This window comes from Corvus moneduloides, chromosome 14 (genome assembly GCF_009650955.1).
Source record: "Corvus moneduloides isolate bCorMon1 chromosome 14, bCorMon1.pri, whole genome shotgun sequence".
Taxonomy (NCBI): domain Eukaryota; kingdom Metazoa; phylum Chordata; class Aves; order Passeriformes; family Corvidae; genus Corvus; species Corvus moneduloides.
This window is the reverse complement of record NC_045489.1, coordinates 11,068,099-11,092,103: the sequence shown is the minus strand read 5'-3', so window position 1 is coordinate 11,092,103 and position 24,005 is coordinate 11,068,099. Positions and strand designations below refer to the sequence as shown.

General features: G+C 38.0%; 1 protein-coding gene across 8 annotated transcripts in view; it reads left to right on the top strand.

The window, feature by feature from the left end:
• The window catches only part of TENM1 (teneurin transmembrane protein 1), an 829,655-nt gene that overhangs the window by 576,483 nt on the left and 229,167 nt on the right, over positions 1-24,005 (top strand). For 7 of the 8 annotated variants that reach the window (XM_032123523.1, XM_032123524.1, XM_032123529.1 and 4 more), the window contains one exon: positions 14,299-14,577. In XM_032123523.1, coding sequence (XP_031979414.1) covers positions 14,361-14,577 — 217 coding nt within the window. In that variant the 5' untranslated portion in view covers positions 14,299-14,360. Of the gene's footprint in view, positions 1-9,834; positions 10,037-14,298; positions 14,578-24,005 lie in introns of those variants that run through there. The other variant, XM_032123525.1, reaches the window with a different exon arrangement.

Here is a 24,005-nt window from a genome sequence, read left to right as displayed (position 1 = left end):
AAGAGGACAATATTGAAGATGACCTTAATTCTGTAACTTTTAAGTTTTTTAATCTTAATGAGCTAATTTTTCCAATAGTAAATTACAAAACTCTTAAGACAGTATTCACATTCCTACAGGGTGATGTCTGGTTATTGCAGCTGCAGTTTGTGTTTTCTCTTTAATGTATAAAAATTTCTCTTGTTCCCCACTAAAGTAGAAAATAGTCTATTTGTTCATTTCTTGGTTTTGCTAAAGTACTGGTGTTGCAATATTTTGAACACCTACCAAGTTCCTCGACACTGTATTTAATCAAGAGACTTAGTTAGGATTGTCACGTTAAAGAACAAAAGGCCTTTTCACTTTACAAGATTTTACAAGACTCCTGGTACTTCACTTGACAAAAAAAGTTTCACAAGTGCTACAGGAAAATCGAGCTTCGATATCTGCAGTTTTAGGTGTTAAACAAGAAGGCTTCACAGAGAGTCACGCACATAGATGTGTTGTTGAGGCATGGCTTTTCAAATGTAGGATTTCAGTAAGAAAGAAATGCCTGGGCTATGGAACTGACCTTGGAGATCAATTGAAATAAAGGCGCAGAGGAATAATAAATGTGTTAGGAATTAAAGGCAAAGCAACTTTAAAAAGTCCTAATTAAGCTGGGGGAAATCAAAGTAGAAATACTTCTGTGTCCTTCTGTCAGAGATAGCACATTGGCCATCGTGGTATTGAATGTAGTAATGCCTGGAAATGGTTCTGGCGAGCCTTACAATTCTTAGTCCAGTTCTGTAAGTGTGCTCATCCTTGAATTTATTTAGAGGAATTGAGTGGTGTAATTGAATTACCAGGCAACAATATCTGTTACATAAAACTTGGTGTAGTGATAGCTTAAATTTTTTGTTGGGTTGGTTTTAGCTTTCTTTTTTTTTTTTAATGTTCCACTAACTGCAGAAATAAAATTGAAACTAATTCTCTTTTCTTTTAGTCTACTGATTACATTTTTTTCCTTCCTCCAACTATTCAGCAATTTCCAGTAACAAGTTCACTGTTTACTTTCTTTTTTTTAAAAATGATGCTTGCTCTGTCATGCTCATTCAATGACCCGTTCCCTAAAATGGGAATGGATCAGCTAATATAGATCAGCTGAAGCCACTGATGATTGTTTCCCCTATCAAGTGCTCCAGCTGGGATGTCACCCTGCAACCAGATTCTGCTGTTCTCAGAAAAGCCCCCATAGAACAGTGCATGAACCAGAGCCATTTCATTTCTGTCGTGGTTTTCTGGCAGCAGCGTCACCACATGTAATTCAAGGTTGACTGTTGTAAGAATTGTGTGTAGGAGCAGGAACAAGAGTTTGATTTTTATTTAACTGTGATTAGGTCTTCAATCCTGATGAAAACAGCTGAAAGTCTATTTAATAATGAGTTTGGGAATTGTTGGAGCTGAACTGAGAAAAAGGTCTTTTGTTGATTTTGGTATCAGATTTCCTGGTAGTGTTTATAGTTCAGACTACAGATTTGAGTTCCTTGTAATTTTACAAGGATATGATATAAAAATATAAGTAGATTCTATGTGTGTAAGGAATTTCTGTGTTTTTTCTAGGAGCTAAAAATTTGCCTAGTTTAAAACTCTTTCACATGCAGTATTTTTGAAGCCAGAAGATTTACATGTGTTTGTAAAAACCACAAACAAATACCACCACCCGAGAGCTAGGTGCTTAATACGTGATTGTGTCAGAAATTGTGCTCTGGGAGTATCTGCAGACTTGTCCTTGTGTGAAGAGGATCATGCTGTGCAGCTACAGTGATTTGGCGTGGGGTTGGGGGGTTGTTTTTCATTTGGTTTGCTTGTGGTTTTTTGTTGTGGTAGGTTGGTTAGCTGGGGTTTTTTATTTGTTTTATCTTGGACAATGCACTTTCGTTCCTTAATTTTATAGAGACTGCTGTAGGTGCGCATGAAGCTGTATTTCATTTGGTCTGCTTCAGAGGAATTAGTGCAGACATTTCTCATGTCTTTTTATCGTTACTGGTAATGGAGGTCCTATCCTTACTTCACAGTCAATTCCTAAAAGGTCTTAAACTGGTCTTTGACTGTATACAGAGATTTCTTTAACTACAGAACAAGAAATGACTATTTCATTTTGTTTTGAATGTTTGGCACTTTCCATTTTCAGTGTAATGTAATAGCAGAAAATCAGACATAAGCTTTTAAGAGAAGGATGATCTTCACAAGGTTAATGTATGTTCCCAGCCTGTCTCTGGTGCATGTCTGCAGTTAAAACAGAGTGCTGCTAAAATGGTAGCATTTAGGAAGGTATCCTTAGGCTACACAACTTTTCTTCTTAGAGCAGTTACATTAATATGAGTCATCTTTAATAACAGTTGACATAAACCTTGTCACATAACAAATTGCTGAACCTTAGAACTCCTCTGCACCTAAAAGCACTGAAATGCATATTTAGAATTGCCTCCAGATCAGCAGTGATGCCAAATGTTTTTTAGGGGAGCCTATTTAGTTGGCTACTTGAGATATGAGTTATGTGTGTAAGTAATGATTTGCGTGGTTTTCTTTTGTCTCTGAACTTCCTTAATTTTAAAAATAATACTCTGTGAAGCTGTACAGCATAATTTTCTTCAGCAATGATATTTGTCATTTAGCATCATGTTTACAAATCCTCCCCTGCTGACTTGTTCTCTTGTGCAGATCAGCACTGGCTTACTTTATTAATGTCACAGCTGCATTTTTCTGCTTCCCCCAGCATCTTGTGCATATAAGCCAAAGCACAGTTGAGATACCTGTGCTGGGAATGTCTCTCTCCTTTCATTACCAACCTGCCCATAAATGAAGACAGACCAGAAATGCAGGTTGCTTCACAGAATGGGGAAGAAATATGGGGACGGTTTCAAGGCATTGTCATTCTGCACAGGGTCACAGTGTGGTACACAGCGAGTGAGTATGGATGGCATATTTCTTCCTGACCTTTTACATGATCATGTCATGGGGCAAAATGCAGCAGCCAATAACCAAATTCTGCTGGCAGTGTCTTTGCAGCTTTGAGTGTTTTCAGGTATTTACAAATGTTGCAAAGTAGGATATGAAATGGGAGATCAGAGTTAACATCCCTCCTCAACTGAAAGCAAGTTTTTGGAAAAAATTAAATCACTGGCAGATGTGAAAGGCAGGTGCCCATTTCATAACCTCAGTATGGATGTATTTGATACGGGAGAATATAAAAAAGGATATCCACTGAACCAAACATAATGCAATTCAGGCATAGGTTAAAGAAAGGTCATTTTCTTGCCTTGTTGGCTGGAAAGAGACAGCAGAGCTCTAACATATAATTGTGTTCTGTGACAATAAAAGGAGTCTTTTGGTGCTTTGGGAAAGGAAGGTGACATTTTCCTTGCTCGTGAGAGAAACACAGCTTCACATTAAAAGTACACTACAGTGCTCCCCATGTAAATAGAATTAGTATGGGCAGAATTGTCATCCACAAGGATAATGATTCTGTTTTTTTAAATGCAGCTAGTAGAGATAGATGTGTGCACATATGTGTATACATATATAAAAGCAACAGACAAGAGTCATATTTCAGTTTCATCCTTCTCTCTCTCCTTGCTGTGATTTCTCAGCTGAAGGAAGGGAGCTGAGCTAAAAGGAGTCATTGTACAAGTGCTAAGGAGACACTGTTCTTGCCAAGTAGGGTGGTCGTAGCGATAGTAATTATTAGATATATAAGAGCTCAAGTAGCTGAGAATTTTGAGTACTTACTTGAAAAACTGAAGTGTAGCATGGTTTAATTTTTCCTATTTTATGTACCCATGGTGTGGTTGTAGTCATGTCGTTCTCACTTGGCAGTCTGTGGGGATCAGAGACATTGATTTCTTTGTGAAGGTTCATGCCTGCCAACACTCAAACAAGAGAGTAGGACCGCTTGGTTTTTACACACCTCTGTTTAATTTCTTGCTTAGTTGGAAGAAGCAGTTGCAGCAGAGTCCCATTTACTTTTGAACTGGAATTGGTTATTGCAGAAATGCCAGTTTCCAAAAAAAGAAATGGCTGCTTCAGTCGCTCTTGAAAAGGATACTGGGGACAGTGCAGCCTGAACTAGGAGAAAGGACGGTATCTGTACGAGAAGCACTTACACTGAAAGACATGGGCAAACAGCTCTACCAACAGTAAAAACATAAAAAATTAGTATTTCAGAGACTGATGGTAAGAACAGGAAGATTATTTCAACTGCAATTTGCCTTATTAGAATTGCTTAAATGTAAAATCTTTGCCTCCCTGTTAGTGTTTTTCTGCAGAAGACACTATTTCCCCATTTTTCTGGGAAAACAGCTCACAAAGATGTAGTCAAGAAGCTATTCATAATGAGAGTGCAAAAACTGTCTGTCATGCTAATAGGCAGAATATGTAAAAATGTGAATAATGCTTAAACAATAGATACTCTTTGCTGTTCTCAAGTCTGAAAAAAAGAAAGCCTGAGCATAAAAGGCAGTAATCTTCCACAAACACACTAGAGGCATGTTTGTATGTTTTCAGTCTGTTACCATTCCCAGATGTAGCTGAGCCTTTGGGAATACAGCTGGGAAATACTCCCATTCTTCAGTGCCAGCACTACCTGCATTTTCTTTGTAGAGTACTAAAAAAAAATGGTATAATCAATTTGCAAAAACTGTGAAGTTTTAGATGGACAAATTAAAATAATCTCTTCCAAGAAGGCTTCACAAACTGGTGAAAATGGATGGATGCATAATATACTTCCAGTTTGCACTACAGAAGACTCTTGGTACTTGCAGGAGAAATTTCTAGCAAACAGTCATTACAAAGGATTCTCTATTGAAATGAGAACAAAGGTTCCACTAAAAAGATCTCTGAGGATTCAAATGTACCTTTTCATAGGTGACATGCTGATACAAGCCAGTTCTCGAGGGGTTGCATCAAGGCATAAATCAGCAGTAATTTCAACCCTGCAAGATCATAGCACTATCATGAACAGAAAGAAAATCAATCTGACACCAGCTCAAATAATAGCGGTTCTGGGAGTCACAGTATATAGTACAAGTCCACTGGGAGGGTCTGCTTGTCAGAACAATGGCACTTGGAGACACTGAATACTTTGACAGACATCAAAGCAAGAAGAAAAGGAACAGAAAGATCACTTCTCAGGAATGATGGTGTCAGTCACACGAATAGCAGCCTGAGTGATGCTTCAGATGAAGGTGAAGCAGATGTTGGTCCTGTGGTCAGGCAGTAGTCAGGTCTTCTTGCAAAAAGTACTTCAAATACTTGAAAAGCTTTTCAAGTTTTAACTTAGTGGGTGATGTCAAAACTGCATAATACTTGATGGTATTTCTTCCCAGAGTTAGAAGAGCAGAAGAAAACTATTTAGGAAAAGACTGAAAAGTTCACTTTCTGTGTGCAGTAATTAATGGTGGTTTCAAAAAATTTCTTAGCACTGCTGTGATAACTTAATTGAAAATCTGAATAGTTGCAAGACATTAAACTATAGATCCTATGCCTACTGTAAGTGCACCAACGTTGTGAGCCTCTGCTGGAAATAAAACAAGTTGCTGAATCAGTGCTGCTTCTAGAAATCCTAAAATGTAACAAAAATAAATTACTCCGAAAAGGTCATCAATCTAAATATGAATAAGCCACATGAAATCTGAGAAGTGGACAATACTAAAGAGATGCTAATAATATTTAAGATAATGTGTCCCATTAGCAAACTTCAACTGAGTGTGGGGAGCTGTTTTTTGAAACAAAAACATTTCGTTTCAGAGATTTTTAGTAGGTGGGTTTTTTGGTATTGCAAAGGGAAATGAAAATTGCTAAGGCTCCTTGAGATCTGACACAACAACTCCTAATGCTGGGGAGGGGGTGGGGAATCTACCAGGAAACTGACTTTGTTTACTGTGATGTCAATTGATGAAATCTTTTGTCTCATCAAATGTGATGATTAATATTAGAGTTGTTCATATGCTTTGATAGTCCATAAATACTCTGGTGAATGTCTAGTTTGCTTAAAGAAGACTTCCATTATTCTAATTAAAAACAGGGAAAGTGAACATGAAGAAAAAATTGTCAGCTGAATGTTTTTAAACACCATTGCCAAGGCATCCTAGTATCAGTGAAAATCTAATACTTGAACTGTAGTTTAGATGTTCCACGGTATCCATGCGTTGTAAATTACTCTCATGTGTTAAGCTTATTGTGATATAAAATTTAAATTGGTGCCTCAAAAAATTAATAGTATCTGCACAGAACATGTAATTTTCAATTTTTATGATCTCTGAGCAGCTAAACCCGATTTTAACAATTACTTTTTTTCTAATTAAGCCTTACTGGGTCTTCTTAATTAAGCACACAGTTGGAAAAGAGACATAGCAATAATTATCTCAATTTGATGGCTGTGCCAATTTGCATTATCAAAAAATAACCAAAGCACAATTCAATTTTCTTGTCACACACAAATGATACCACTTGCCAAGTGCCAGTGTATTTTAAAACAGTGCACCATCCAAAGTTACTCCTAGATGAAACAAAGAATCCATTTCTCCTACCTGCATATGCACAAGTGCATGTACACCTCAGTATTGTATTGCATTGTTAGACAAATTAGAGCAGTGCAGATATATATACACACACATACAAATATTTTTATAGTATTTGCCTCTTTAGTTCAGAAGAGCACCAACATTCAACTGTATTTTCATAGAGCTCAACTACTAAGTGGAGTATTCTAATTTTAGGTCTTTACAATGCAAAAATATGCTCTTGTCAACAGAGCAGTAATCACAACAGTGGAGAACAACCTGAGTTTCCACTGGCAAGCATTTTAACACTTCATGTGGATGTGTTTAGTACAAGGAAGTGCCTGGGGTGTTTTGGGAATGTCTGGTACAATGCAAGGAAACTCAGTTGTCCCAGGCATTCCTGAATGTGAGGGGGAACGTTCCTTTAGTTCTATTGTCTTCTTAAAATATATTTTACTAAGGAATTAACAGCTTTGACCACACATCCTTCTTGGAGTAAAAAATCATTCTGGGAGATCCATATTGGAATATCTGTTCCTGTAGTCTCAAACTACACTCTCATATAGGCCAGACTTTTTTTATCTCCTTCTGTATATTGTCCCTGCCATACAGTTAGGAATTAAGTTGAAAAGGCAGTAGATGACTTGACCATGTGTTAGGGACCAAATCTGTAGATATCAAGCACTTGGCTAGTTTCACTTAAGCCAAGACTTTTTCATGTTCTTTAGGATTCCTAGTTCAAGTGTTGAGATGGTGGGAGGGTGTTCACAGTGTTTCTATTTTTTAAAATGAAAAAATGTTCACACTATGAGTTATTCTGCAATGTAATTAGGAATTGTATTTCCTAAAGTACAGCTTTTCAGAAAGACTTCATGTTCAGGAGATATTCTGAACCTGCCCAGGATATATCGCCCTGCATCGTGAACATACTGTGTCCCACAGCAGTAGAACCTGAGCTTTTGTCCTTGAATCTCAGCAACATCAAATGAGTTTCCAAAGAAGACATTAGGGACTTGTGTGATTCTTACAGTCAGTGGCAATTCTCCAAGTAAAGTGAAGGGCATGTGTTGGCCAAGAATTCTGTATCACAGTTGAGTAGCTGACATAACTTATGTTTTTAAGATCACTTTCAGTCTTACCATATGCCACAAAATACTGCAACAACCTGACTTTCTTTGCAGTTTTATTCTACAGTTTTCTCTCTGAAACGTCAGATATAATGGACAACACTTAGAATTACTTTAACTAGAATTAAATTAGACTTTGACTAATTTTAAATTAAGATCATTAAATGTGAAAATGAATCTTATTCCACTTGCATCTATCACAATGACATGTAAATGTATGAGCCAGTGTAATCCATCCAAAAGTTAAAAGAGCACATTCTCTAGGGAGTGTGTTAAACCCATAGCATGGCCCTGAAAGCTCTAGTTTGCATCTACATATCTGATTTAGAAAGATACGTTAAAAAACATATTCTAAGATTGTCATCTTTTATCTGTGCATCTGTTCTTGTTAAGAGGTGCTATGTAGTCCACCTGCAGGAATAACAGTGTCTCAACATTTCACAATCTCACTCATTCCCTCATAAATACTGGACATGTTGTACCTACTGATCCATACATCCTTATTTCATCTTCAAACATCTTTTGATGTGTTAATACTTTATGATCCACAGAAAATGTTCATATGAATTTTGGAAGACTTTTTTTTAAATTCTGTTTCTTCATTCCATCTTCTAGGGACTGCGTTCTGCTACTCATTCTTGATTTTTAGTATGAGATTTTTCCTTCCACTGAAAAGTACTGTCTGCTTCCATCCTCCAGACTCCAGGCAGATTTTCCGTATTTCTTCATAGTATCTAATTCCATGTATCACATAGAAACATTGTTTCTTCCTGCTCTAATGCTGCTCAATTCCTTTAGCTGGTATCTTCCTTGCTGTGTTCTGTAAGACAGAACTTAAAGGGACTTCCTTTTGTTTATAATCTCTAGACAAATATTTGAGGGATATATTTTTTGATTTTTTATGTACAAGGTCAGAATGTTTTTACCTTTTCTCCTTGGTATTGCATTTCTCAAAGGTTTAAATCAAGAGTGTTTGCTCTGTTTTGCCTTTCATATTTTATAGTTTTGTATTTCAGAAAGACCTGCAGAATAAAGGTGTGCTGTTCTTTTTGCCTTCAGCAGTCCAGAGCTGATATTGCTGCTTAGCTGTTCATTTTCAGAAACTACTGGGCTGAAAAGGCAATAAGCAAATGGTAGCTTTCAGATAAGGGTATGTGTTGAAAGAAAAGAAATATAGGAGAGAAGGAGCACAGGTCTCTGGTTATATTTTAGCATTATAACTGCAATTACATTTTAATTCTAAATAGTCTGGAATATCTGAGTATTAAACATAATGATTAGCTGAGGCCAACAAAGGTTACACTTTCTCATGTTTTTGATCTTGTATGCTTCTGGAGGACCCTGTTCAGCTACATGATACTCATTAGCAATCATAACCTGACCTCTCTAAATAATTCTGGACTTACTGGAAACCGACTGGGTGTGCCACTGGTGATTTGATGGGGCTGATGGTGGGTAATCACTGAGGAAATTTGTTCATTAAATGGGCACCCTATCAGAGCAGCCTGTTAAGAATTTGTAAAAAGCACTATTAAAGTAACGTGATCTCTGTGGCACCGCTGTGTTTGAGTGCAGAGCTGAGGGCGTGATGGCCAGGAAAAACACTGCAGAAGCCCGGAGGTCTGGCTGCACCCTCTGGTTCACGGCAGCTTCACCCAAAAAGGGCAGAGAGTGAGCTCCTCACCCGAGGGAGCTGCTCCTGGGCTAGCTGTGAGGCCCGGAGGCAAAGAAGGAGAGAGGGGACTCCTCCTCTGGGTTCCACACTAAGGTTTATTCACATGCAGGGACCAGCGATGAAGAGACAAAAATATCGGCGCATTCAGGGATTTTATACTGAGGGATGGAAAGGCGGGGATAAGGGATACAGCCAATGGGACAAAGGGAAGGAGGCAGGGCTGAAGCCAAAGGAAGCAACAGGAACAACACATAGGTGGGAACAAGGGAAGTAACCAATGGGATGTCGAGGAGAACAGAACTTTCTGGAACTAATACATCGTTAACTAAGGGACATGAATATTCAGGACTTCATACATAAAACCGGAAGCAATCATCTTAAAATACACAAATCACTAAACCAGGGGGTTATGGGTTCTCACCCTAACCAGGAGTTGGTTGTTAGGCATTGGTGGCTGGGCACCGAGCTGTGGGTTCCAGAGTCTCCTCCGGAGTCAGGGCGGCTGCAGCCGCTTGTGCCGGCACACGGAGCCTCTGGGCAGTGTAAGTGCATACAGTGAGTTTTGTTATGAAATACCTGTTGATGGGCGCTGCAAACAGCCTCAGCACAGCCTTTCTCATGACCAGTTACCTTGACCTCACTGAGCTCCTGAGCAAGAAGGCTGATCTGAGCAGAAGAGAGAAGTGGAGTGGCTGAGGGGAGAGGATCTTGATGTAAGTGAAAGATGAAAATAGTTTGTAACAACATGTACAGTGTGCACATAGAAGGTTGCATAAATCATACATAAAAATCCCACATATGTCTGTATTACTTCAAGGGTGGTATTTTCCTATCCAATAGAACTTTTTTACTTTTTTGCATTTGCAAAAGTATTTTATTGTAAATTTAAGTTAATAGTCGTTCATTCTTCTACAAAGTCGACTGTAAGATGCATATGATATCTGTTTTAAAATATGGTTCAGAATTACCTGCTGTTCAGTGCCTAAATATATATTTTATATATTTATATGTTTATGTGTATAATCAGCGCACAATATTTTTCTATAATTTTTTTATTATATATTCTTTGAAACCTTTCAATAACAGAACAGTGATGGAAAGGGCAAAATAGTGCTACTTGTGAGGAGGAGAACATTAAGACACTTATAGAAAGGTCACTTACAGGAACTGTAAGCTTTTATGAGACTTCATCATTTTGCTGACAAGGTCAGCTTGATATTGATTGGCTGGGTGTTTTGTTTAGGTACTTGAGGGCCAGTTATTTGAAGAAACCTGTGTAAACATCAAGGCAATATGCTTTATACTCCTGCCCTATCTCAGCATTTTGAGTTGCTTACTGTGTTGTATTTTTCCAAGCAAAATATGAAATAAAGTATTTGACTGCCAGTGTTTAAATTCAAGTTATTGTACCATACCATCATTTGTTAAATTTAACTGAATCTCTTACTGTAGAAAAGCTTGAAGATTTGATCTGTTTTAAATCATGTGTTTCTGGTGCATAAAAGCATTTTTTGATGAAAAATTTTATGTAGTATTTTTCCAGTTCTTGGAAATTACTTACCACCTGCTCTCATGTCAGACCCAGGTGGGTGTGGGTTTGTGAGACACTAATGCCCTAAGCAAAAATAAAGGAAGCACAAGTTTGGTCCCTGTGTGAAAGGAAGCTGAGGTTTCCTGTGACATTCCAGGCTCTGGTGCTGTATCTTTAGTCCTTGTGTGAGCCTTTAGCACTGCTGAGTTTTCGACGGCTGTGGTAAAATGGATTTGGTGCGGGGAGGGAAGAGTTAGACAGGTGAGTTGGGATGTGTCTGCATTACGTCTGTGTCCACATCCCTCTACCACAAAGGGTATAAAACTACATGCTGGGTCTTCCTGGTCTGTGCTGAGCGCACTGAAGATGATGGGGATTCCGACCTGGTGCTGACGTGGCTTGGTGGTCAGAACTACAGTGGGAAAAGTTGAGCTGTGGCTTCACACACATGTGCCAGGGCTTTGCACCCCTGCTGCTGCAAATGTGGGCACCTGTGGCAATGGCAACAGTAGCATCCCTGAGCAGGTGCAGTGGAATGTTGTGATATTCATGTTGTCATATTTTTAAATCATCCTTGTCCTTATATAACAAGGAATAATAAAATCATAGTTTTAAAGTACATATTTCATTAATTTAGAATTGAAAAAATGCACATCCTTCACATGAGAGGGCAGCACAGTGAAAGTACCACAGTGAAAGAGAAGACATGGAATATGTAATTAATATTAATTGCTTACATTATTTCATCTGTCTGCTGCCTTGGTTAACATCATTAAATGTATTCCTGCTACAAACAGTCCTCACAAACTAAAGAGTTTAGTTATTAAACCTTTTTTTGAAAGAATATAAATAAATCTTCCTTAAGTAGTTGTTTACTGCAACTTAAGTTTTATGGGTTTCTGTGTATCCTAATAATTTTTTATTACTTGTTTAAAAAAAAAAATCACTTGAAACCTCCCACAAAATAGATGCACAGCATCTTTTATGGGGAACTTCTGTGTTTTGGTTTTTAGGGGGTGAGGGGGGGGGTATTTGCTCATTTCAGTAATGAGCTAAATTTGTCAGATTCATGGGTTTACACTTTTGAAAGCAGGATGCACTGCCTGTATCCGAGGCTGCTTGCACTTGTTGCCTTGGTGCAAAATTTATTTCTTCTCTACTGCATCTTCTTAATAGAGGCCCTTAATTTCTCCTTGTTTTCCTCTGGCTTCTGTAGCTTTGTCTCCATTTAGTCTGTCAGACAGAATATATTGGAAGGCTTTTTCCTGTCAGTAACCATTTCTACAGAGTCGTCAGTTCATCTTTTAAGCCAGCTCTGTGCTTGTAAGTCACGGCCCCTTTGCGTTCTTCTGTCTCTATTAAAGCAACTCACAGAATAAATACTGAACTGAGACAATAATAGGCAGTCTTGGCAAATAACAGTAAATTATTTAAGCAAATAGCTTTGGAGAAGCAAGTATTACTTAGTAGTAACTTGTCTACAGAAGCATCTTACTACCAACTGGATGCAGTGCAATCAACCCAAAGCGCAGTCCCTGTTCAGGGCTGCAGCCCCATGACACACTGTCAGCTGGCTTTGCTCTCTGGCAGCTCCTTGGTTCATCTTTTTGGTTCTGTCTCTCTCGAAGAGGTTTTTTGTTGACTTAGGTGCTTTCAAGCCTGCTTTGTTGAGTAGGAGGTATGAGTTGGTTTTTGTTTGGGTTTGTTTGGGGTTTTTTTGATACTAGAGCTCTTTATCCAGGTGCCATTAGTTTCTGAAGGGCTATAACTCCCTGAGATTTAGTGTTTCAAGCAAAGACATGTCTTTAACCTCTTTCTCCAGATAACCTCCTGAAACCTGGAGAAAGCAAAGAAAGCAAGGCATGCACTCCACAGTGTTACTTCTGCTGTAATGGTCTGTCTCACTTCTTCCCTCCAGGGGTTCTGAGGGTCTGGATTTTGTTTTTCTCTCCCTTTAGAGAAATGTTAGATGCCTTCTTCCCTCTTCACATCATGTGTAGTGTTTTCCACTCCTGCTCACGAAAGTGATTCTTTCAAAAGCATTGGGAGGACACACAAGCAGGAGATGAAGTTTTGCTGTTCTGGAACACCTTGGCAGTACCACCAGCTGTGTCTCAAACGTTCAGACAGTTTCAGAAGTTGATCATCTCTTTAGCTCTCTTGAAAGTGCTTTCTGTGGGGTTTTTATGTTTACCTTCAGTGTGTTTTCACTTTTTATGTTTTGCTCTTGGAGATTCTGTTTTTATGCTCGCAGCTGGTAGTATATGGGGTTAAAAGTCCTTGTTGCAGATGGGAAATGGGCTGATATCAAACTCAGTATTAAACTTATTTCCCTTTGCTGCTGACCTTAAAATCATTAAGAAGCTGTGAGAAATTGCTTTCTAACTAAGCAAAATCTCTTTGAGCTTCCATGGGGGTTTTTTGTTTTCTAGCAATAATGTTTACAGGCACCTTTTTTTGTTACATTTGTTTTTCTAGGTTAATAATATCTGCTAATCTAGAAAGAAAACAACAAAAATGACCAAACCAAACTGAGCTCTGTTTGTGAGCCATGCTGCTATAAAAGCTGTGCCATAATGCCTGTTATTTCATCCCAGAGTTTGTCTTGAAATCGGTGATGAAAACAGCTTCATGAAGGCAGAGATACAGGACAGGTGCACCACTTGCACATGCAGCCACAATGCACTTGATTTTAAGGATATTGGATTTGAACATTGTCATACAAGTACATACACGAAACTCAAGCTGCAGTTTGGAAGCTTCCACTGAGGATTTGTATAGGCCCCGTGTGGGCAGGAGTGCAGATGGGAAATGGAGGGGAAGAAAAAGGGTTGTACTGCAGGGTAGAAGCTTCTTCCTGTTGAAATGTCCTCAGAATCTAAAAGAAAATGTCCTTTTCTGAAGCATTGCATGCTCTTCTAGAGTAACAAGGGGGTATATTTCTATTTTTAAAAAGTTTGGTGGTTTTCTAATGTCTGAAGTCTCTTATTCTTGATTAGATGCAATGTAATTTACAGGAGAATACTTTAAAATAGTGAACTTTCTGCTTTCTAGGCTTCATATTTTAAAAGACATAAAATCTTGTTTTCACTTAAGATGAATATGCATCCCTTTAGAGAAATAGTAACTGTTCCATCTTAGCTTTGATACTGAATAGAAGTTGCTGTAATGTATTTTATGCATAAGATACAGTTATTGCTTGGTCTAATAGGACAGTGCTTAAGATGTGGTTTTAATTTTTTCCTTCAAGTAGTTGTTATTTTAATTCTATTTTAAAAAGCTGAAACAGTATAATGTTACATGTTCAGTTTCTTTCCTGGATTATAGTGATATTAATGGAATTTAATTGGTTTATATAAATAAAAAATAAAATTGGACCCTTGTGACCTAAAAGTATATATTAGGTCTGAAATGGATTATTGTTGTTGTTTTTTTTTTTTCCAGGACTGTTTCCTTAAGGCATTCCAGTGGCTTGTTTTCATGACTTTGAGCCTATTTAATCAGAGATGGAGCAGATGGACTGCAAACCATACCAGCCACTGTCTAAAGTTAAACATGAAGTGGATCTAACTTACACAAGTTCCTCAGATGAAAGTGAAGATGGTGGAAAGCAAAGGCAATCTTATGACTCAAGAGAAACTCTGAATGAATATAGCCAAGAGCTAAGACTTAACTATAATAGTCATAGCAGAAAAAGAAAAGCCATTGACCAGTCCACGCAAGGTAAATAATTTATCTACTAATTGTGATTATTACTTCCTGATTGTGCACTATGAAACAATATCAGGAGTTGAGCAAACATTTTGTTCTCAAAGACTTATACTATCAACCCACTTTTTACCTAGTTTTGATCATACTGTAATATCAGAAATTTTGGAATTTTTTTTTTTTTGGCAGGATGGTCTGGACTGCCTGGTCTTCTGGAAATCATCACATGCTAGCTATAGACAAATATTTTCTTTAGTAGGAGCTACTCTTCTTACTTATGTTTATGACTGATTAATTATTTACTACCTTTGCATATGTTGGGTGCATTTTGCTATAAAATCAACATTGAGGCTGCAGGCTATCTCTGCATGTGCTTACAAAGCCTGTGAATTAATTCAAATACAACTATTCTCTTAACATTTCTAATCGTATAATCAAGTAATTTAAAAACTGAAGTTAATTAGTGTATTGTAAGAAAAAAAAAACAAGAGTTAAGTTTCTATTTTAGCCTTTTGCGTGATTAGGAGAAATATTTGAACAGTGATGATAGTTGAACTAAGGTAAGGAAAAGGTTGATTAGAGATAGAAGCTAAAAAGACTAAAGAAATGGAAGGAATGAGCAGAATTTACTGCAGCATTTCCTGACAGACTCTGTAAACCCACGTGCTGCTTTTATACACAATGAGCAGAGAGCTTGTCTGCTGCCTTCAGCTCTATCACCAGTCCAGGCAGGATGGTGGGACAGGGAGAATATTTGTAGGAATCAGTGTGTCAGAAGCAGTGAGAGTCCTGTCCCCTTAAAGGGCTAACAGCAACAGGGTTCTGGGGCCAGTCACTCCCTACTCCTCAAGGAAGTGGTTAAATTACATTAAAATGTGGCCAGTACTTCTCAGCTGAAGCTTATGGAACTTATTTAAAAACAAACCCAAAATCCTCAAACAAGCTACATCACGCACACCCTGCCCCCAAAGCCCCCACTGCTTACTCAGAAAAGCTTTCTCCAATTTTCTGAATATAAAAATAATTTTATTTTTCTACAAGGAAATGAAAAATAGGCTTTTTGAAGATGGAAAATTTGTCTCCTCTGTGATGTGTAAATTAATGTAAAATTTGGAACAGCTGTGCTACATAGCTATTGCAGCGTTTTGGTTTTCTTTACTGCAGCTATGCTGAATCAAGTTATGCCCATGATACTGGTGGTGTCTGAAAGTTCCTATAATTCATGGGAGTAATAATACTTGGCTGCCTCAATCTATGTGCATATATTTCCTCCAAAGAGTTACAAAACAACTATTTTTGGGAAGAAAAAGTCATGAACATAGATTTCAACATAGGATTGTTTAGAAAACAGATTGTTTGTTGTTTGTGATTTTATCTTGAACGTGCTATGAGAGTTTAATTAACTGAGATATGGCTGTATTGTACCTGGGGATGGTGTAAATGTTCTTGTAGGTCTCCTTAGAGCAACTCCCTCATTGTTTGTACCTGTGGCTGTGGAAGCAAAACCTCAGCATGGACCTGGGCCTTGAAGAACCCCGGGTCTGCAGTGCTTTGCTGCTATTGATATTCCTGTCAGCTGCAGCGTCACTGGCTTGGGCACATCTAAAAGGGTGGCAATCACTACTGTAGGCATAAAAAACCAGCCTCTGTGTCATGTTGAATTTATTCTTCCAGAACATTGCCTCTGAAAGCAATCACATTAATAATTTTGGAGAAATGTCCACATTAGTGTGCATTTCTGTAAGAAGTTGTCAGGCATGAATTTAGCTCAGTTATTCAGGACTGATCTGTAAGGAATCAGTTACGTGCATGTGCAGACCAGCAAGTATTTTACACTCATGTTGTATAATGATTTTATTGAAATTATATGCCCCAGGATTTTTCCATTCAAATTAATTTTTATGATATACTGTATGGATTTTCAGCTCTTCTGTTTTTCAAAGATCGGTGATTTTCTTCTTGGATGAAAGACATTCTTTTACACTTCAAACTGCAGGATGAGGCTTGATGTCCATGTTTGTAGAAAAATTACTTAAGCTTCTAAGAGTAGTTTTCCAATATGCAGGGCAGCTCTTTAATACTTCCTTACCTCTAGGCACCCTCTTTCCTGAATTGTGTAGGTCAGTATTGTTATTATTTAATATTGTGTTTTTCACGTTAAAACTTCTAAAAATCCTATTCATGTGCACTGATTTGTAAAGATGGAGTTGAACTTGTACTAGAAATCATAGTTTTCTCTTGTCTTGTGTAACAAATACAGTTTGGAATAACTGATGTAGTAATAGCACTGCTAAGTATATCCATTTGGCTTCCCAGGAATTCATCCTGACGTCTTTCTAGTCATTTAAATCATGCTTTTTCTCTGCCACAAATTGAACCTAAATATTTGGCCTGGCAAGCAGCACAGGTTCGAAATACAAAACTGGTGGCGCTCAAAATCCAAAGAGCAAAAAATTTTGTTAACCTGAGTGTAAAATTTCAGACTTCAGGCAGATTTGATTGCAGTTCTAGTGCAATCAATCTATTTCCAAAAGGATTCACAGTGTGGGACCTGGGAGTTCTTGGTGGTTCTTGGTGGTTGCTCAGTCAACACCAGGAAAAATCAGGTTCAGGTTTGTACTATGAATCTGGATGAATCCATAAAACTGTAAATGGATTTTTTTTTATTTTAATCCATTCTTTCCTAAAATGACTCATCAGAATCTTCAACAACGTTTTTCTTCATGTTTGGCACATCTTCGGAAAAAAGAAAAGAGAAACAGAAATTTAAAAAGCCAAACCAAAACCCCACAGCGCGCCCTTTTCAAAGGGGACTGTTCTGCAAGGAGTGCTTTATCATGCCAATGCTGGAGACTTGCATACAATAATTCTACCTGTAAAAGCTGCTGGGGCATCAAAAGTTGTATCCCCAGTTAGTGCCATAATGCTCTTCTTCAGTGGAATAATATTCCTCTCTAACTACAGCTGAAATAGTACCCTGTGTGTGGTGAATTAACAGGGTGCACAGTGAGGATAATACCCATGAACTTCATCCTGGAAAGGTGTGAGAATAGATGAGAAACAGACTCACAGTAACAGTCCCACATGGAGTGATAGTGATGACTGTGAGATGGCATTCCAAGGAGCTCTAATGATGGAATGTGAGAAGAAACGATGTCAGAATAAAATCATTAGTATAGAGAAACTTTTAACAGGGACAAGTGTAGGGGTGTGAGTACTGATCTAGTTAGTTTTGTGAGAAGAATCAGCAGTTCAGATGTTTATGGAAATTGAAAGAATTTGTATTGGCTACTTAAGCAAGATAGGTTATATAAATTAGACTGGGCAGTCATCTGAATTTAGTAAATAGCTTCAGAGTAAAATGTGATTTATTGCACAAAATACTGATCTCAGCCATTTCTGTCAAGATTTTTGTTATGAACCGTTTGTCTATTTCATTGTTGGTGTCAATAGTGAAGAATTATTTCTAGGAAAAATTTCAATAGAAATCTGAGATTATGTAAAATCATAATGCATGGGTAGTATATGTTTACACATATGGACAATCTGTATTAAACCAGAATTTGACATGACATGAACTTAAAGGAAGCATTTCAAGAGTTCATCCTTCAGAATTGAATAGTGCTGTTAGTGTTTTGCAGAACATTTTTTGTGCCAAAGTTTGAAAGGCCACATGATCATATAAATAGCAAACATTGAGAACAGTATCCAAATACAGAATACTTAATTGTGTCAGTATTTCTTATTCCTTAAGATTCCTGAAATTGTATTCTCAAATGTTACACTTCGAAGGTATTAACTGGTTGGTTTTGCAGGTCCTGTAGAAAAAAATACCAAAGGAAAAAAAGCAAATAAGTACAGAATTGATCTATTGATTAAGCAATTTTTTTACATGCTGTTCTTCAGGTTTAGTACTGGTGCCCATTCCAGTGCCAGTTGAATTCCATGTCTGGTGTTACTTGCATCAGAAACTTGCAGTTATCTGACAATTTATTTAACAAATAACACCACAGACTGTTTCAAGCCCAGCTAAATTTTACTGGCCTAACAACTTAATGAGACCAGGTACAAAAATCTCAGGATAAAGCATCATTGACTCCTGAAGAGTCAGTACTGAGCACATAATGTGTATATCTATAAATGCATTCTCTTAATCACTGGAAGGTTCAGAATCCTGCTTGTCTGAAGATACGTAAATCTGCAATATCACCCTGGCAAGATCATCTTACAAAGTAAATTCCTGGCAGACCTAATATTGTATAGTTTGGAGATATTGGCAAACAGAGTAAATTAATTCCTGGAAGAATTGGTAAACATACTGTTTTGTCCTTGAAAGAGATGGAGTAGAATTGGCAGAAGTTGTCAGAAGTGTTGCTCTTGCTAGGAAAATCATTGATGGACCTGGCTGTGAGGGAAAAAAAGTTCTTATAGATGCACCATACATAGATTGTATCTCAAGCTTATTTGTGACATGTTTACGTAACTAGAACTGTTTTCTCCCACAGTTTTCTCTGTTTCCACCAAAGCAAATATGAAGGGAGATGTATTCTACAAATATTGGCAGTACAGAAAAGCTTTCTGGCTTTTAGGTTAATTATAGATTTGTTAGAAAACGCTAGTTTAGAGGAATGAATTCCTGATAGGATAATCATCTGGGATCAAGTCATTGGCATGATGGAATTTATTGATTGTTAACAATATGAGCATATGGCAGTAAATTTCTGATTAGACAAATGTTCATTTCCTGGCAAGATAAATATATTGAACTGCATTATGTGCAAGGCAAAATGGAGTTACTCCTCACAGGAGCATCCAACAGCAAGTAATTTCTGGTAAATCCATGTGAGAAAATCAGCACTGCTAGTATTGTAGGAAATGACAGAGTCCCTCACAAAGAATTGACCTATTCTGCTTTTAGCCCATTAAGAAGTAAGGAAAACCTTTTTGTGGACAAAAGCTCCAGGTTGGTGACACAATTAATGTTTTCTAGAAAGTGCATATAAAATTATCTTCAGGAGCAACAGGTAAACAGATCCAGCTAAATGTTCAAAGTCTTCCTCAGATGAGCTCCACTGACTTTGCAGAGAGGCCTGGGTCACAGTGTGAGACAGCCCTGCAGCCTAAGGCCGCTTCTGTCTCATCCTTTCTTTTTTAGCTTTCTGCTGTTGCCATCCAATTCCCGTTTCTGCCCTCTGATACATCCTAGCAGTAGTGAGGGTACAGAGGCAGTAGAAATGTTTCAGTTGCTGAAGCACTTCCGTTCCCGAGAAGGGAAAACTACTTGTGAGGTGCAGGAATAGGATGTCTGTTTTGCTATGCGTTAAAGTTCAGCAATTTTCAGCTTACTAGGAAGGAAGGTTTAAACACATGTAACTCTTAACATCACATGACCAGTCAAAACCAGTTTTACTGATCATTCTAGACATAAATGAAAGGCATGCTGACAAGCACTGGTAGGAAATTGTCCTGTCAGGAAAATGTCATGGTGGTGTTTTGTCATCTGTGAAGTAGCAAAAGCTTTTTACATAATAACCATTTTCTACTCCGATTCTAGAATTATGCAAATCCATTCAGGACAGCAGATCTGCTTTGTGTCAGTACCAGGGCCATGGAGAGTTGAATTTGGGCTCTGTGCTTTTAGTGCTTTTATGTGCTTTTAGTTACAATTACCTTATTTTTAGAGGATGTGTAAAGGTAAAAAAGCCTTTATTAGATTCTCCCCTTAATCTGTTACGTATAACACTAGAATAATAATCTAACAAACCACAAGTTTGTGGTCTTGTGAGCTCTCCCAGAGGAAACCAATGCCAGTAGAGTGATTTTTCATTGTTTTAATAGAGATTTGGAGCATTTATCTGGGTGAATTTAGGCATCTATGCTCATAAACTTCCACAAAAAGCAGTTAGTGAAGGGGCACCCCAAATCTCTTGTTATTTAGAAGGTAGAGCTCCAGTACTACCAGTGGTCACCTGGTGGCCAGTGGAACAGGGTATGATCGTTCACTGTCACTCTACCTGCCAGTTACATATCTGGGAGCCATTTAGTACTCGTGATAAATTCTATCAAAATAAAATATATTACAATGTGTATTTATTGACATGTAAACAGCACATGGTAAAATGCATTTTTTATGTTTGTAGCTGGAAGGGAGATCATTAGTTTTGAGAAGGACAAGAATAAGAATGTCAAAAGAAAAAAAATATGCTCTTAAGTGAACTACTGCTATGCTGCCTTTTCGAAATATGGTAGTTTGGAACTCTTTGGCTGGGCAGTTACTTCTCTTGTTCCCTGTGTTTTCTTTATGATGAGATTTGTTGGTTAATGAAGGAAAGGATTTTTTTTTTTTAACCTTTAAGCTGCATCATTTGTTCAAAGCTGTGCATTGAGCTGTTGTGGAAGGTAATTGTAGGACATTGGAATGAAGCATTCTTGAGTACTATAAGAGGAAGTTAGGAACAGGCTGATTAGAAATGAAACCAATTATTTTTGCAAGCATTTTGCTTGGAATTCTGTGATTTAAGGAAGAAAATTTAAAAAAAAATAGAAGACAATTGGTAACATGCTATTACTAGGTAGGGTTAGTATAAAAACAGTTGAGCTATTTTGTATTATTAGGATCATCTTTCTCTTTTTTTTTCTTTTAAAAATGCCAGATGCTTAGGTTTTAATGTTGTTTATTTGTTTTACTAATTTTAGAATATCTTCTGAGAACTTAAGCATGTTCTGTACCTGTGAGCTTTAGAGCAGAGACTTGAAGCATAATGAAGTGATGTCTGTGTAAGAGCACACAGTTTATCCCTTGTACTGTCTCCTGAAAGGGACTCAGCTCAGTAGAGGGTGATTTAGAGGTCCTTCAGATTTCTGGGCTGTGGACTAGCGGAAGGAAGTGACAGCTAATAAGCTCCATCTCCTGCTGCTGTATGTTACACCATCTGCTCTGAGTATTTATGAGCTTCATGTTGTCCAAAAAAACCTTACATACAAGGCAAAGTAAAAGACTCCACACTCCTAAGCTTTAGTGCATTGTCTCCTCCTATGTTCCTTTGCACAAATAGGGATTCCTGGTGTGCTGTGCTTTGTTTGGCTGGCTGTGTTCTAATCATGGTGGTGTTACCGTCTCCCGGAGAAAAACAGTGCCATGAGCAGTTCTCTGTGGCTTCCTGGACTGCAGCCTTCTGCTCTGTGGGGAGTATCTGCAAACTCTAAGGAAAGGAAAAGGAGCACTTAGGTTCAGACCCCCTCCAGATATTCTTTCTTGATTTGCCAAGTAATTGGAAATATCTCTCCCTGGAATAACTGGGGTGAGAAAACTGTATGTTTATGCCTTTATTTGAAATCTCATGGGGGGAATACTTTTCCTTCACTTCATCAAATCAAAATACGTGAGCAAAGTGAATATGCAAAGACACTTTTTTCTCCATGAGGCTGAAGTGAGTGCTCCCTTCCTAGACCACAAACGTGTTACAAAAGCTTGTAACCTGCTGTCACCATTCCTGTAATGCTGCTTCCAATCCTGTCTCAGCTGCCATCATCTCAGTGAAAAAAATGCCTCATAACATTAAAAATAGTTTCGTTCTCGTAAGTAATTCTTCTGATTTAAAAAGTGAATATCTGAGAGAGAGGGGAAAGTGAGAAAAAAATCCTACAGAGAGAGGAAATAAATTAGCGAAGGATCACAGTGCATTCCAATCCCCTGCTAACAAATCTCATCTAAAGAATAAAAAAAGCATTCTCCAAATGTTACACAAGCTTAACAATCCATTTGTCAGTGCACAGATACAAGCTATGCTGATTTCCATTCTCTTGTCTGAATCACCAGTTTTCCATGGTGTCAAATGCCAGAAATCATAGAAGTAAAAATCAAAAGGGCAGGGTAACGCAGCCAGTGTAAGAGAAACCAAGGTATTTGTGGAGGACTCATCCATGGAAGTGTTCAGTGCCAGGTTGGATGGAGCCCTAAGCCACCTGATGTAGTGAGTGTCATCCCAGCCCATGGCAGGGGGAGATTGGAACTGTATGCTCTTCAAGGTCCCTTCCAGCACAAACCATTTTATGATTCTATGAGATATAGCAACCTTTGCAGTAACCTGTGCCAAATATTAATGAAATATCTGTAGGAGAAGCCTAAACTTTTGAGTTAACGTTTTGGAATTCTGTTTGTCAAAACCTGGAACTGTATCTGTTAAATGTTCTTGCTATATTAACAGAACCTCTTCCAATAACATTTAAGAGTGTCCAAGAAGATGTCAAGAGTTAAATCAAGATAGGAACAAGCATCAAGGCAGAGTGAGGAAGTGGGTGTCAGAGCAGGGGAACCAGCACAAGGCTCTGCCCCTGTCCTACAGGCTGGTTTAATGTACATTCTCTTGCTGTGTCTTTCATGTCACTCTCTGAAACAAAGAAGAGCTGTCGTTTTCTGGAACTAGAAATCTGGTTTTCTTATCTTCATTTGTAGAGCAGATGCTGAAACAAAAAAACATTTCTTCCCCGGGTTTCTCATTTATGGATCTGTCAGAAGGTTTTGTACTTCTCAAAATAAAGAACTGTCAAGAAGTAGCTCAGTGAGTTGATGACCTTGCTGCATATCTGGATAAACAGTAGGGTGGGTATATCCTAACCAATATAGAGCTTGAATTAGTTTTTCTTTGGAGAGTGAGACTCAAATTCTTCTGAACTTAGGTCTTCATGTGAAATAAATTGTGAATGTGATTTAAAATCTAAGGTTCCCTTTTCAAAGTTTCAGTTTTATTGGAAGCTGTTTAAAATCAGTTTCCTGCTGTCACTCTTTAGGAAGGCTTTGCAACTGGATGAAGTATCTTTAGCTCAGATGGCTAAAACAGCATGGAAGGAATAAGGTAAATATTTAACACCAGCAGAACAATTCTTTCACTGCCCCTCCCCCCAAGCACCGGTTATATAACAAAACATGTGAATACTGAGTAATGTTGATAAAGTCACTTCCAGCTGTAACCCCAGGAAAAACAGTCTGAGGACCTAGGAAAGTCACATACCAAAATATAAACAGTTGCTGTGAAAGTCACCAAGAGAACATTAGGAAGCTAGCAAATTCAAATTATAATATTAGCACTGTGACTAATCAGATGTAAATGATAAGTTTTGTAAAAACCCTTTGCTTTATTCAGTACTAATGTCCTGGAATTGATGAGCATCTGTAAGGAAGAACATAAGCAACTGGACTGTCAGAGTACTGTACTCAGAAATTGGCTATTACAGAAATCCTTGTCTTTCTCTCTCGTAACTGAAAGCAGTAGTGTCTGATGAGCTGGATTCAGTGTTGCCACTGACTTAATCAATGTGAGGTGCTTAGCTCCATGCTTGATTTTTGAAGTGCTAAGGAAAGCCCAATCCTGTGAGCCAGGACTGTTCCCTTTGCTTTACAGACAATGGAGGGCTGTCAAGGAGACTGTTATTAGTTCTAGAGA